Below are 13,803 nucleotides of genomic sequence, written 5' to 3'. Positions count from 1 at the left end.
TGCTATGGCAACATTCTCAGGAAGAAATAACTTTCCTTAAACATAAAAAAAAAAAAAAAAAAAAAAAAAAAATTGCTTTACCTTTCCCTAAACATAACTCTGTATCATGAGAGAACAAGCCAGGTAAAGGCAAGACTTTAAAACAATCTGTTAGAGCAACGTGTTCTAGTACGCCATACTAAGTACCATTCTACAATTCAAGTGAAATTCTTCTTTCATTAATTTTAAAATTTAGAACAAGAGGAGCTAAGAACACTCCGGGTTTGAACTTAGTATTGGAAATTCAAGTCCATAAAAAATAATTGAAGATTCAGGCATCACAGAAGCTAAGTGTGTCTCCACTCAAACTAAGCTCAGAGAAACAGTGCAGCCTACCAGAGGTACAACACCCCTTTAAAGGTTAATACAAATACCAAGAATACCAGTGCGCAGCTGCAAAATCTATTTTTAAAACCCCAATTACAGGCGGGGATACATATTGAACACAATTAAAAAGACAATTTTGTTATTTTTAAGTGCTATAAATGGATAAGTGGCAAGTATCTTTCTCAAATTATTTTTATATGACACACTGAATAATTCTCCGGTTGTGCTTCTGTACAATTGAGTCATACTAGTATTGGTATTAACTTTGACGGTCCCCAAACAACAACTAAAAGTAAGTGACCCTAGTTTGCAAAAACCACCTGCAAAAAGGATAAGAGTTGAAACTCCCTGTAGATTAACTTAACATTTATATGAAAGGAATACTTCTCTAATAAAGCCTCAAATAATATTTTAAAAGCAGTACATATGCACAGCCCATAACATACATTCTGTACACTGGTTTAAGACCCTAGAAATGGAGGCACAATGTGGATTTCAAAAAGCATGTCACGATCTTATTTAGGATACTTTTGCAATAACCCCAACCAAAAGGCAGCGTAAACTGTGTGCGCAGCAGGGACCCACTTTATGCAGAGTCAAGAGACAACTTACTCTCCCAGCAATATCCCACCGTTACAGGTCACTAGCCATCCCACTGCCACCTGACAGCTTTTCCACTCGACCTGAAGATGAGCAATACAGCCCTTGAATATGTCCTTCTACTTCTGAGATATTTCTTTCTGAGATGGCCTTTTGCCTTTACACGCTGCAGACAGAAGGCGCAGGGTGGCTGCGCTGACAGGTCCAGCGAAGAGGCTTTCCCTGGAGCAGGACAACCTTTTGTCATTCATAGCACAAACATTCTGGCAGAAAGACAGGCTCATATTTTTGGTGTGTGTTTTTTGATGCAACAGCAAACTAATCTAATAAGACTCTACAACAACATGAACTCTTTCCTAGATGACAATAAGAAACTGATGGAAAAAAAAAATAAATCTGTATTTTGAGTTTAACACTGTTAATATATTTGTTGGCGATAAGCAGGCCTCCTGCAACTCACAAAGCCACACTCTTTGAGGATTTCCTCCAGCCCCACAAGTTAGCCACAAATCTCCCTAGAGGTGGAGGTCAGAGAGCATGGTCTGAAGAAATGCTTCTTGTTAAAGCTTTACAATTCATCCCCTGTCAACATGAAGCAATCCTGAAGACTGTGATGCTGAGGACAGTCCTGAACAACAGCAGAGCTGTAGTCCTCAAATAAAACTTCTGCGTTCCCGTCACCCCAGCAGAGGACAGCTGCCCAGCCTCCGGGTGAGACATCAGCACCGACTTCCCTTCTCTGCAGACCTGCTACAACCCTTTTGATTTGGATCCCACCCACAAGAATGCACAGCATCTTTTTTTTGTTTTCTGTGTAGTTCATAAGGTCTCTGTTCAACTGCAATCCCAGCTTCACCTGACATCAACTGATTGAGATTTTTTTCTAACCACAAGGAAAGTCTGAATGAAGTACGTGATGTTCAGAAAAGTCCCAGGATATCTGATAACTTCAAAGCAACGTATGCAAAGATAACCAGCACAGGAGGTCCTCTGAAAAAGTCAGAGTGCACAAAGTAAATAATTTCTTACAATGTGTAAACAGGGGACCAGTTTAATCCCTGAAAACAGTGATTACAACTCCCCCACTCTGCCTGATAACCTAACAATCATTAATTGGCCTGTAAGATTTTTCTTTCTTTCTCTTATTTAGAAAACCAGTATAGGATAACAGAAAAAGCACCTACTGGACTATTTTTCCCATTTCTTCTTTCGGTGAAGATTTGGTATCTATAAGGTATTCCCAGTGTTTCAGGCAGTGGCAATTTAATTGATGTAGAATAGCAATTGCTACTAGCATGTTAAAGACACCAACACCAAAATACAATTTTTTTACAGTATTAGAAAATTATTCTGAACATTTAAGAAATTTAATTTGCTTAAATGTCGACTATTTGCTCCTAAAATAAACTCCTTGTATTATCTTAAATACTTTTCTCCTGTTGCTCTGTCCAACTTGAGCAGAGATAAACAGAAACAATGTCCCAAGTATCCTCTTAACCAGGCAGAGGATTGTATAAATATGACTCATTCAACAGGAAAGCCTCATGGGGCACCAATGACCACACAACAGTCAAAGCAGCTCAAGTGTCCTACAGCGGGCACAGCTACACAAACAAAGGCGAAGGAAAAAGCGATGCACGTTTTCAGGAATGCCAGATAACAAGGACAAACACAAAGATAAACCTTACACTGGTAACCCTAAAGGTAGATGGAGTAGATGACCTGTGAGAGAAACTCCTGTATGAAAATAATTGATATGGCATTTGAACGCTCCTATTGAAAGCAAAAGGTTTGAGAAAACGGGCGCAGGGACAAATGTCGGGAGCTGTTTGATTCTTCTGAACAATCCTGCAGAGAATTAAATTCACTCCTGAAGCTCTTCTTTCTGCCTTAATGGTTATGCAAATCCTCGCCCGTGGCTGGGCTGCTGGTGAATTACGAACCTCGGCAATCATGCTGACTGGTATTTCATTTTATTTCCTTATCTGATCGCTGGGTTTATCGATTGCATTTTTTTTTAATGTACCTTGACATTGTAACATTTTCAGATGAGATCTGAGTCATCCCCCATCAGCTAGCAGAGAGTTCCTCTTGTCCATAACCGGACACCATCTACACCATTTAACTGCCATTTTGTCATACACACAATAACATTCTTCTCTCCCCCCTCCATAAAGCTGCTCTTAAAGTACTGTGTAAATTGAGATGCATTGCTTCCCTTCCTCAGTATGTAAAATATTCTACACAAGCATATATACGCACGAGTTCTGATCTATTCCGAGTCTTACTTCTGTTCTCCCCAGCCCATTTTGAATGGAAACTACAACCTCTCTGAAATCCATCATTTCTCTATAGGCAACTCAACAACATGTAATACTGAAACAAAACAAGTGACTGCTGTAAGGATATCTAATTTGAAGCTTATTATTCAAGACCATTTCCTCATTATGCTGGTTTTCCAGCACAGCTCTCCCTTCCACTGCTTGTGCACTGGGTTATTTTACCCCACCATATGCTACTTCATCTTTTCCCATGCCGAGTTACACTGTAGCTGTCAGCTCTGGTTCTGACCTATCTTCCACTGAAGTGGAGGCAAAAACTCCCTTCTGGTGCTGTAGCGGATGCTGGATGAGGTTATATTCACAGTCTCTGTAATCAATTGTCATCATATATCTTTGTCCTTTTCTAGTGTTTGCAACACTGCCTAATGTAGTATCATTTGTAAATGTAATTAATGAGCTGTTTATGTACTCTTCAAAAATCATTAAGATGTTAAATTAAACTGCATTTAGCAGTGCACCCTGAGTCACTCTGCACACTTCTGTCCAACTTGATACACTGCCATTCATCATTACTCTTCATTCGTAATGCCTCCAGCAATTCTAATTCCTATGACACAATGCATGTTAAAAACAGTTTGAAATGTGGGATTTTTTCTTTTTGCATTAATTTCTAGACTTGTTGTCCTTTCTGTTTTGAAGATAAGCAGCACACTCATGTTGCTACAATCTTTTAATGTCTTTCTGCTTCCTTCTCATTTACTACAACTGCTAGCACTCTGATGCTTTCCAGTTTAGTTACTTCTTTTAGTGTACTACAACTCGCTATGATCAGTACATATTTATTTACATGTCGTAAGTATCCTGCTTTTCCTGTTTTACTCAGTACCTATTTTAAAATTCCTCATTTTCCTCTTTCCCGGAATTATTTCATCTTCTTGTTAAAGAGGCAATCAAAATACACCTTCAATCAGCACAACTGATTTTCTTTTCTTTATTTTACAGAGGTACCCCCTCCCCACCTTCAATTTTTCATTGTCTTCTCCCTATTCCAAATACATCTGTTGCCATAATCCAGACTGCACTCAGATGCTGTCTATTTGAGTGCTTCTGGTCTCTCTGCAAGCCTCAGAAGTCTGTAGATACTTTTATTCATTTCCTTCCCTTTCCTCCTATTGTCTACTGTAGTGGATCTTGTGAAACCCACATGCACTTTGTATTCTTTTCTTCAGACTCACAGTAATCTACTGCTCCTTAATTGAATGAATTATACATTTTACTTTGCTCCAGGCTTGGTTTGTTCATTAGGGTTGGCACTCAAGTAGCCTTCACTTCCCAAAGCATCACTGAAATCACTGGACTTAAGGCTTTTCAGAACAGCCCATGATCTGTCATGTGGACCTTAAAATCCATATTGCTTGCTAAGCTTCTTAATGCTGGTATGAATGAATGGCTCTTGGCTCCTGTTCAGCTTGTGCAGCTGTGTTCTGCAAGTCTGGGTGTCGAGTATTTTTTATCTCAAACAGGTGCACAGTCAACAGCTCTTAACCAACAAGGAAATAATCCGTGGACGATTTCTCCCGTGGCCATTTTTTCTTACTAAAGTATCAGGCTAGTTTTCATGAAACCCGTTAGTACGACCACTCGTTACTACCAGTTAAATACCAGGCTACCATCTAGCATGTCCTAAAGTTACAGAATCCCTATAGATGCATAGGTTACCAGCACTGAACAATACCCACTGCAGTTTTTTCTTCGTTATTTCAATATTCTTTTTTACACCATTTCATTATTTATTTCTTTTTTCTTTTCTTCCCTGCCTCTTGTTAGGAACTTTATTCTCATTAACCTGATTGCCTCAGAAGCAGCACGTCACTGCTCACAGACTAAAGGCAGGAACAAGGATAAATGTAGGAGCAAGAGCATAGAGATCTTACTGGCTCTGAGAATCACATCAGGACAGAAACATCCTTGTGTGTTTAAACAATCCCAGAAAGGAGTTCAAAACATGTCCCCCCACCTCAGGTTTGCTTTCAGTTCTAACTTTTGTGCCTAGCATAAAAAGAACGAAAACAAAACAAACAACAAAAAAACCCACAAACAATAACCGACAACAGCAACAAAACCCAAGCAACAACAACTGCACTGGGTACCACCTCCCTCTTGTGGCTGGCTAATGACAGAGATGGCTCACGGGGCACCATTTTGAGAAGTCCAGAGAGGATTTAATTAGCAAAAAAACATGTGAAGAGCACAGTTTACACCAACAAGAAAATAAGATAAGGAATATACATCAGGTTTGACTCCGAAAGGCACATCTAACCCCGGCTCAAAGCCCTACACCTGTCCTGCCCCTCTTGTCAAAAAGCTTTATTTTCCATTTGCAGCTATTCACATTCATGGCTTTCCTTTAACAAGTATTTCAGCCTGCTATAGCACCACTGAGCCAACTAACAATTTTTTAAGTGTGTGTTTTCCAAGCTGCCAAACATATGTGTTATCACACAACCAGCTGAAATGACCCAGACGGTGCGAAGTCAGGCCCAGGTGATCACTTCCTTCTTGGTTAAACATATAGGGAGCTAACCTATGGATAAAGCCTTCAGCTACAACAGCCTGAGCTACAGAATCAAGGCTCCAGTGCTGGAGAGGGAACAGCCCCCTCTTCTCTACTGACGGAAAATGTAGTTTTTTGAGGTACAAAAATGTAATGTATTTCCCAAAATCAAAGACCCTTTGTAATTCCATTGAATATCATATAACAGGCTATTTTATGACTGCTTTTGGTGGGGGGTGTGCTATAAACAGCACCACTTGACTGATACCTTTATTTTTAGGTAGAAACTTTAAAAAACAGAACAACAAATTAATCACTTCTCAGCTATTTCGCAGGCAATACTGCATTTAATTATCCTCCTGGCCAGTGACTTCTAATAATTTTTTAATAAATAGTACAATAAATATTATTTTAAAATAGTATTATACATATTTATGTACATATATTATATCTTATATTGTATCACATAATAAAAATATTTTTTAATAAGTAGTATAAGAATGAGCCATGGGAACAGCTCCCTCCTTTTCTTAATGAGACAGTTGTTTGTACTGCTACGCTACCAGGCCAACTTTCCCTACCTCCTACAATAAGCTTATCCCTTTCTTCCAGCAACTGCTTTTGCCAAATGATATTTAATTTCTTGCTTTTCACATCACATACAGCAAGATATCCTTCTGGAAGTCTACCATTATAATTATTCTGCAGCAAGAAAACAAAGATCCAAATTAGAAAAAATAACATGTTCTCATACAGTACTTACAATTGATCTGATGTTGTTTTCTTTTGCCAGTTTCAGAGAGGATTTATAGCAGTTTGCCAAGTTTTCTTTATGAGTGTCAGTGAGATGGCCTCTTGCAATCGGCCCAACAGTATGGATCACATCTGCAGGAAATAAAAAATAAGATTAAAAAAAATCAGAGATCCTATGCCTGGTTTTATTACTTATGTCATGACTGCCAAATACTACATTGCAAGTCAATCCATTCTGGTGCTGTACCTAGACAGAAAGGAAATATTTGTAACTGCAAATCATATAAACAGCTACATCTGTGATAATGAAGAGTGAAATTAATAAAGCCTAAATTTTGAAGTATATGGAATAAAGTAAAAAATTACAAAGACGCACTAAACACTTGTTATATGTGTACTGCAATCCACATGCAGAATACCTGAAAAGTTTTCATAAATACCATAAACCTTTAGGGCTTTACAACTATAAATACCATACAACTTTGAAACAGTTGTTCTCACCCCCTGAAGATCCACTCATGGGGAAAGTAACTACACAAAACCTCAGCACACTGATGGTGATGCACAGGTCTTCTTTTTTGTCTAATATTTTGTCTTTTCTCAGAAACTATTTTAAGAAAAGTTGTGACCTATGAACGTGATAGTTATTAAAAGTATGTGCTGTCCTCTCACATCAGACCAAATGGAATATCATGCAACAAAACAAAATATTCTGTTTGAAGAAACTTGTAATGAACAAGAAGAAAAAGTGCAGTCAAGGAATCTCTTAGGTATGATGCCTCCAGACTCATCAAAATCAGATGCTGCAATCAAGGTCTTTAAAGTGCTATTAAAAAAATTTCAGCAAAAATCCCAGAGCAAAAAACCCTTGAAATCTACACACTATAAAGTGTTTTTTTATTTTTTTAAATTTACTTTTAAGTACCCCTGCCCCCAGGTCCCTCAACTAGTAGGGAAGCACATTTGCTTTTCAAACATTATTTTCATTCTCCTATACCACATGTAAACACAGTAGAATGAGCTTTTGTGACAGGTACTTTTTTTTTCCCCCCTTTCCTTATCATCCCCTACAACACACCGCAGCAATAAAGAGTGGCACTATTTTTTGCAGCATTGCCACAAACAGGGATTAGGCAAGTGCTTGCAATTACAGTGCCGCTGGACCCATTGGTTAGGTTGTTTCTGTCCCATATGGGACATGTTTCCAAGCAACATCTGCTGTTGTTACACTCCAGAATATTTTAGTTTACTCACCAGCCCTACAGAATTCACACTATCATTCTTTGTCTAAGCTGTCTTTGATTATTTCCCTCCAATCTATACCAAAGTGAAAATGGACAAATTAACATTAAAACATATGCTGTCTTTTTTATTTTATTCATTATTTATTTTATTCCAGACATCACCTGTCAAGCGCTGGTCTCTACTACTGAAAAGGTGAGTTATGTGCTGAGGCATAACGCTTTGAAAATTTCCAAAATTTTTATTTACTTTAGCCAGAAAGTATTGATAATTCAGCAATAAAGCCATGTCGGAAGGGTCCCAGCCCCCAGAAAATGAAACTCGCAGGAGCTCAAACCTCCTAACTGCTACAGAAAACGACCCTAACGAGACGTAATTAAAAGGTTAACTATTCTTCATTTTGATCATAGTAATTTTCTCTAGTTGTGGGAACAAGATGGATGGATTGGATAATTTCTGCTGAATGTCACAGCTGCCAGACAGTGACTCCAGCAAACCCTCCCTACAGCTTTTCAGGTAAGGGAACCAGGAAAGTAGGTGTTAATTACCCACTGATGAGCAGGATGATAGCAGGTGATTGAAACAAGCAGAATGGCTTCACCCAGGAGCTCAGAAAACAAGGTTTGTGTTTGGTTTTTGTTGTTGGGTCTTTTTCCATGCACATTTTAGTTGCTATAATAAACTTAGAACTATTAAGACAGAGAAAAAGAAATAGCATTACTAGTTTAAAATTTGCTGCTTCTTGCAGAGATAAGGTGTGTGCATACATCCATTAGGAAAGACCATAATTTCAGACCATGACTACAGCAGTTTCCTTCAGGTTGAAGCTTTCCAAGAAAGGTTTCCATCTGGAAGTGTTGGCACTTGCCTGTTGGCAACTTCAGAGAAAGAAAAGGCTTCTCTTGACTTTTTTTGTTTCTTGCTCTTTGTTCTTGGAAAAGGTAAGCTGCAATTACTGAGCGAGGGGGAAGGAATATACCTGTGAATCCAGTCTCAGACAAGGTCATTCTACATTTATAGACACGAAGATCAGAGGTACCATGATGTATTTCAAATTCACAGCACCCACCAGCCAAGAAGCGAAGGGAACGACTATAAAAACAACTTAAAAAGAAAGTGTAAAGAGATGAATAATTAAAAAAAAGGAATCATAAATGGTTTCCCTCTTTCTGCTAAGGCTGAGTTAACTTGCATTTCAAGGTACAGCTGCTTAAAAGCTGAAGCTTAATAGCTTAAATTATTAATTTATTACATCACAACAAGGAGGTCTGGGGAACAGCCCAAGCACCAAATTCTTGCTTGGATCTTTCTGTATGAAACTCTCCCCTTAGTATCATTTCTAGATGCATTTCACTCATTACATGTTTAACTCTATTCCTTTAGTCTTCCATTATTAAACGCTAATTTTAAAAATTCTCAGCTCAATAAAGTGGGAAATGTTTTTCTTGTCATCTTTGTTTCAGAACTTCCCAATTTAGCATTTTCACAGTGCCTCGTTAGCAACCCTCTATTGCTGCACCAGATGCTTCATGTAAATAGGTAACTTTTAATGCAGTTCCTGAGTTTTATGTTTTAATTTTTACATGCCCATCGTAGATGGCTCTTTAGACAGGACACTGAAAACTGTTATGAACTGGTTTATAAAATATCAAAACTATTGTAATTGTTTACAGCACGTCATCGGCAAAAATAGTTTTTCTTGAGTACATTATTATTGTGAAACACATGAAAGAGCAAGATTTTATTGGCAGAGCAGCATCATTACTACGACAGTGTTTCATGGTCAGCAGAGGAACAGGGAAGGATTAATTTTACTGTTGTACTTTGTCAATAAAATCAGCGTATCCCTACATTGCCTAAACCATATGTTATTCTGCGCAAGCTATTCCACAATACGTTAAGATTTGCAGGCACACAAAACCCTTTGAGATTGTACAGGCAAAAAAGCAAACTAGAAAATAAAACAGCTCTCCCCCCACCCCCATTAATATGCAGTTAATATATGAGGATCAGGCTTCACGGGCTGAAGCACGGCCATTTATTTTTAATGTATCTACGAAGACCGTGTCAATCTGCCAGGTTGTTTGACACAACAAAGTTTCCTTTCTGCTCGCACATTTCCCCCTCACCCAGCTGCACAGAGGTGGAGAAATTTGTATGCTATGGGGCTGGGGGACGGAGAAGGGTGGGCGTGCTGGAGGGAAGTGATCTACAGGCATTTGTCTGCAAGAAAATTAAGGGGCAGAACTGTTGCCCTGCTGCTGCTCCAGCCACCCGCTACAGTCGCCAGCTCCAAATGCAAAGCTCCAGCACCACTGGCAAGGACAAACACGGACACACAAGCCCCGCTTATCACCTTCCACACCAGTCCACCCATGGCGAGAACCAGCATCCACCCTAGAGAACTGCACAGCCTTTCTGAAGCAAACAACTTCCAGGCTGGGCTTCAAGAGCTGTGAAGGACCATCACAGGATGTGTGCAGGGATGAGTTTCACCGCAGGAGAAGGCAAACCGAGTGCAGAGGGCAATGCAGATGGGAGTACCAGCCACGGGGATGGGCACGACAACAGGCTGAAGGTACACTGTGCATGCAGAGGCACAACAGCATGAGACAGAGGAAGGTCTCATCACCTAAAGGTTTTTAAACTGGGGGAAATGCAGAGAAACTCCAAAAATATTTAGTCTGGCTAGGAAAGCATGGTAGACATATCTGCTACCAAACAGTTCCCGCTCCTTCTTGGAGCTCCTGCATCCCTTTGCTGTTTGAACACTTCTTAATGATGTCAAAAAGGAGCAAGGAACATAAACGTTTCCCCAAGATGTCCCCTAATATATTTTTTTATTCTTCAAAACCAGCTAAAAAATGGTACAGTCAGCTCAGAGAATGCCACGCTCATCATTTGTACTATTCTGATTTTTACGTTAAACGAAGCTGCCGGCACTGCTTTGAAACTTCTGATTTACTATGGTCAGTCTTCCAGCCAAGAACATTGATAAGAAACTTCATTAAAAAGAAAGTTGTGATCCATGTGTTCGTAAATCACCTTCTCTGTGTACACAGAGCAGAGACGTTTGCTTATGTTTTTAAGAGTACAGCAAGGTGGAGAGCCCCAGAGGAAGGTATATTTTCATCTGTGATTTGGGCCACAGTAACGGATCAAAGTGCTTATAATTCTAATTAAGCTGCTTAGTTTTAAAGTGATATTTATAAGGAAAGGAGATTATTTTTTTTATCCCTCCTCACCCCCCCCCCCCTACCCCACCCCCCCCGAGAAACGTTTCCAAAGACAAAGTAGGGGTGGTCAAAAGGAAGCGTCAGCATTGATTGATATTGCACAACCGTGTTTTGGAGCTCCTTTAGGGCTGAAGCAACATTTTACTTTTACACCAGCTTTTCTAAGACTTGCGTTGCAACACATGCTTGACCCAAAGACAGCTTATAGGAACTACTGCTATTTTCAGCCACTTAACTTCCAGGCATTAGGTTAGAAACTCCGTCAGCCAAAGCAAGGCCCATGACAGTCACACCCCGATTTGCATCTGAGCACCCTCTGTATCATCTCTACTTGGTTTTGTTCATCTTTTTCCCTGCAGCACTATAATGAAAGCAGACAACTGAATCTTGTGTAAACCACAAACTAATCTGCAAGTATATAACAAACACTTGGGCATTTAAAACATATTTGTCACTACTTAGCCACCAGTGAAAATAAATACAATTTGCGCATTTAATCAACACTTCAAAAGCACAGCAACTCCTTCCTCAAATTCCCATGCAGGCCAGTCAAAAATGAAACCACCTCCGCTGCAGCATACAAAATCTAGGTGTAAAACGGCCAGTGAGGCTTCTTTTCTCTGGTCTTTTATTGAAGAAATCAGTCCATACATCTGAACGTGCTCTTTGTCACACAAGTTGTTATCTACACTGCTACAGAGAAAGAGCAGAGTTACCTGGGCAAAGACAAAACACAACTTCAATTTATAAAAGGATGATAAGAAGTGACTGTGCCTCAAAAACCAGCCAGGACTGATATAAATTGACTCTTCCCTTGTTCTTCATAAAAGTGACACTAGATGGCAAAAATATTAGCATAACGAGTCCTTCCAAACACCTGAAAAAGTACAAATAACTTTCATTTCTTCCCTTACAGACAGGAGTGTGGCACATTCACACCGTTAATGAACCAGCAGACCACAGCTAGAATCAATTACACATTTCTCTCATTCATCCCATTCATGCATTCATAGCCATAATCGGCCCATCTAGCAAACTGCATAATGAAGCTGTACCCTGTCAATCACAGCAGGAACCGTATGAATTTTAAGAAGGAAGCTACTGCACTGCGTGTGCCATTGAATAAAATAAAAAAACTGACAAAAACTGAGAGCATTTGGGATCCATTTGTAAATCTTATCAGTTGATTTATACAATAAATACCCACCATATTGGTGCTGAAAAAGGATAGCTGTGGTTCGATTGATAGGAAATGGAATTACCTCCAGATATTTGTACACACTGAATATCCCTGTTCTTTAGGAATGCATGTAGCCTAACGCTTTGGTATACAAATTTGCTCTGCTTATTAATTTTCTATTTCTAGTTACATGCACTTGCACATAAAATGTGCGTTTTCAGTGTTTAACAAACAACTGTTAATTTAAGTTCAGCTTAAATGAATCCCCTAGGACCACAGCCTAATTTATTTACTAATATGTGTCTCCAAAAGTAGATTAGCAGGGTTGAATATTTTAAATGCAAGACAACATCTTCCATAGATCATGCAAAGCTGAGTAAGACTACGTATGACACAGCTCCTGAGTTCAGAGGTATTTTTGTTTTATATAGATAGATGTTGCATTTATCAGCAGTTAAAGAGACAGGGGTTTCGGGCTTGAAGCAATAAGCACCGCTCATACTGATGTTTGTACCTTTCATAGGTGCCTTCAGTGATCCAATCAGCTGTTTTGGGCGAATCAAAAGAAATGTTTCATTAGCCATAAAGGCTATGCCATCTAGAAGTCATTCATGCGAAATATTTTAAGCCATTTTTCACCTAAATGGCATTGTCTGCCAAAGAAAAGGTAAAGAATATGTTTATTGTAAATGATTAACGAGCATCCCTCTTTGTGGGTTAGGTATGTATTTTTAAGTATGAGACAGCAGAGACAGTCAGAAAAAAATATTCCCAAAGGGAGAGGCAAAGGATTTGCTGAACCGGAGAGTTTCTCCGAGGAGCCACAGAAGCCTGCCCTCAATAGCCAGCATTTAGCAGTGAGCTATCGCCCAGCATCCGCGGGAAGCTAAAAAACACAGAGAGCTTATTCGCAATGGTTATACCGCCGCCTCAACAGCCGGCCAGAGAATTAAGTCACACAAGTCAAAGCCCAAGCCTTTTTGGCACTTGTGCTTGTCGTAAAATACAAGGCCCAAGTATGCCCATGTAATCCCAGAGCAGCTCCCCCCCTTCAATGAACTTACAGCATCATTCTGCCATCAGGGCCTCACCATTAACGTCAGAAACAAAAGTAGGCTCTGTTCAGGCAGGAGAAGCAAGTGGTGCAATTAAGAGACACTATACTATATCCCAGAGTAATAGGTTTTACAAAGTAATTTAGTACGACGATGACAGATGTCAAAGCAGCAACTAGACAGACGGCCCCACAACTTCAATGGAAATAATTGCCTACATGTAAAGCTAAAAGGCAACGGCTCCATTTGGGATGTTCATGTGATACCAATAGATGTGAAATGAACACAATGTGACTTAACACGAAATTATGACATCCATGACTTGCTATTTCTGTTTTCTTTTCTAACCTGAACTTGAAGAATTCGCAGCAGGAATGCTCAAATAGTATCCTTGTTCCCCTCTACAAATCATCTACCCAAGTAAAGACCACAATATACTTAGGAAAACAGAACAGACAAAATGAAAATACATTGCCCCAGCACATTTTGTCCTCATCACGCTATAGCAAACCTCATTTTACTAATAGCAGCAGAG

General features: G+C 39.4%; 1 protein-coding gene across 2 annotated transcripts in view; it reads right to left on the bottom strand.

The window, feature by feature from the left end:
• The window catches only part of MACROD2 (mono-ADP ribosylhydrolase 2), a 936,136-nt gene that overhangs the window by 364,788 nt on the left and 557,545 nt on the right, over nucleotides 1-13,803 (bottom strand). For both annotated transcript variants that reach the window (XR_013931490.1, XM_080408518.1), the window contains exon 6: nucleotides 6,566-6,687. Coding sequence is in view for 1 of the 2 variants with exons in the window: in XM_080408518.1 (XP_080264644.1) it covers nucleotides 6,566-6,687 (122 nt within the window). In the remaining variant the exon portion in view is untranslated. The remainder of the gene's footprint in view (nucleotides 1-6,565; nucleotides 6,688-13,803) is intronic.

Source organism: Falco punctatus, assembly GCF_963210335.1.
Source record: "Falco punctatus genome assembly, chromosome: 12".
NCBI classification, from domain to species: domain Eukaryota; kingdom Metazoa; phylum Chordata; class Aves; order Falconiformes; family Falconidae; genus Falco; species Falco punctatus.
The sequence above is the reverse complement of the archived record's forward strand: the minus strand, read 5'-3'. Positions and strand labels throughout refer to the sequence as shown.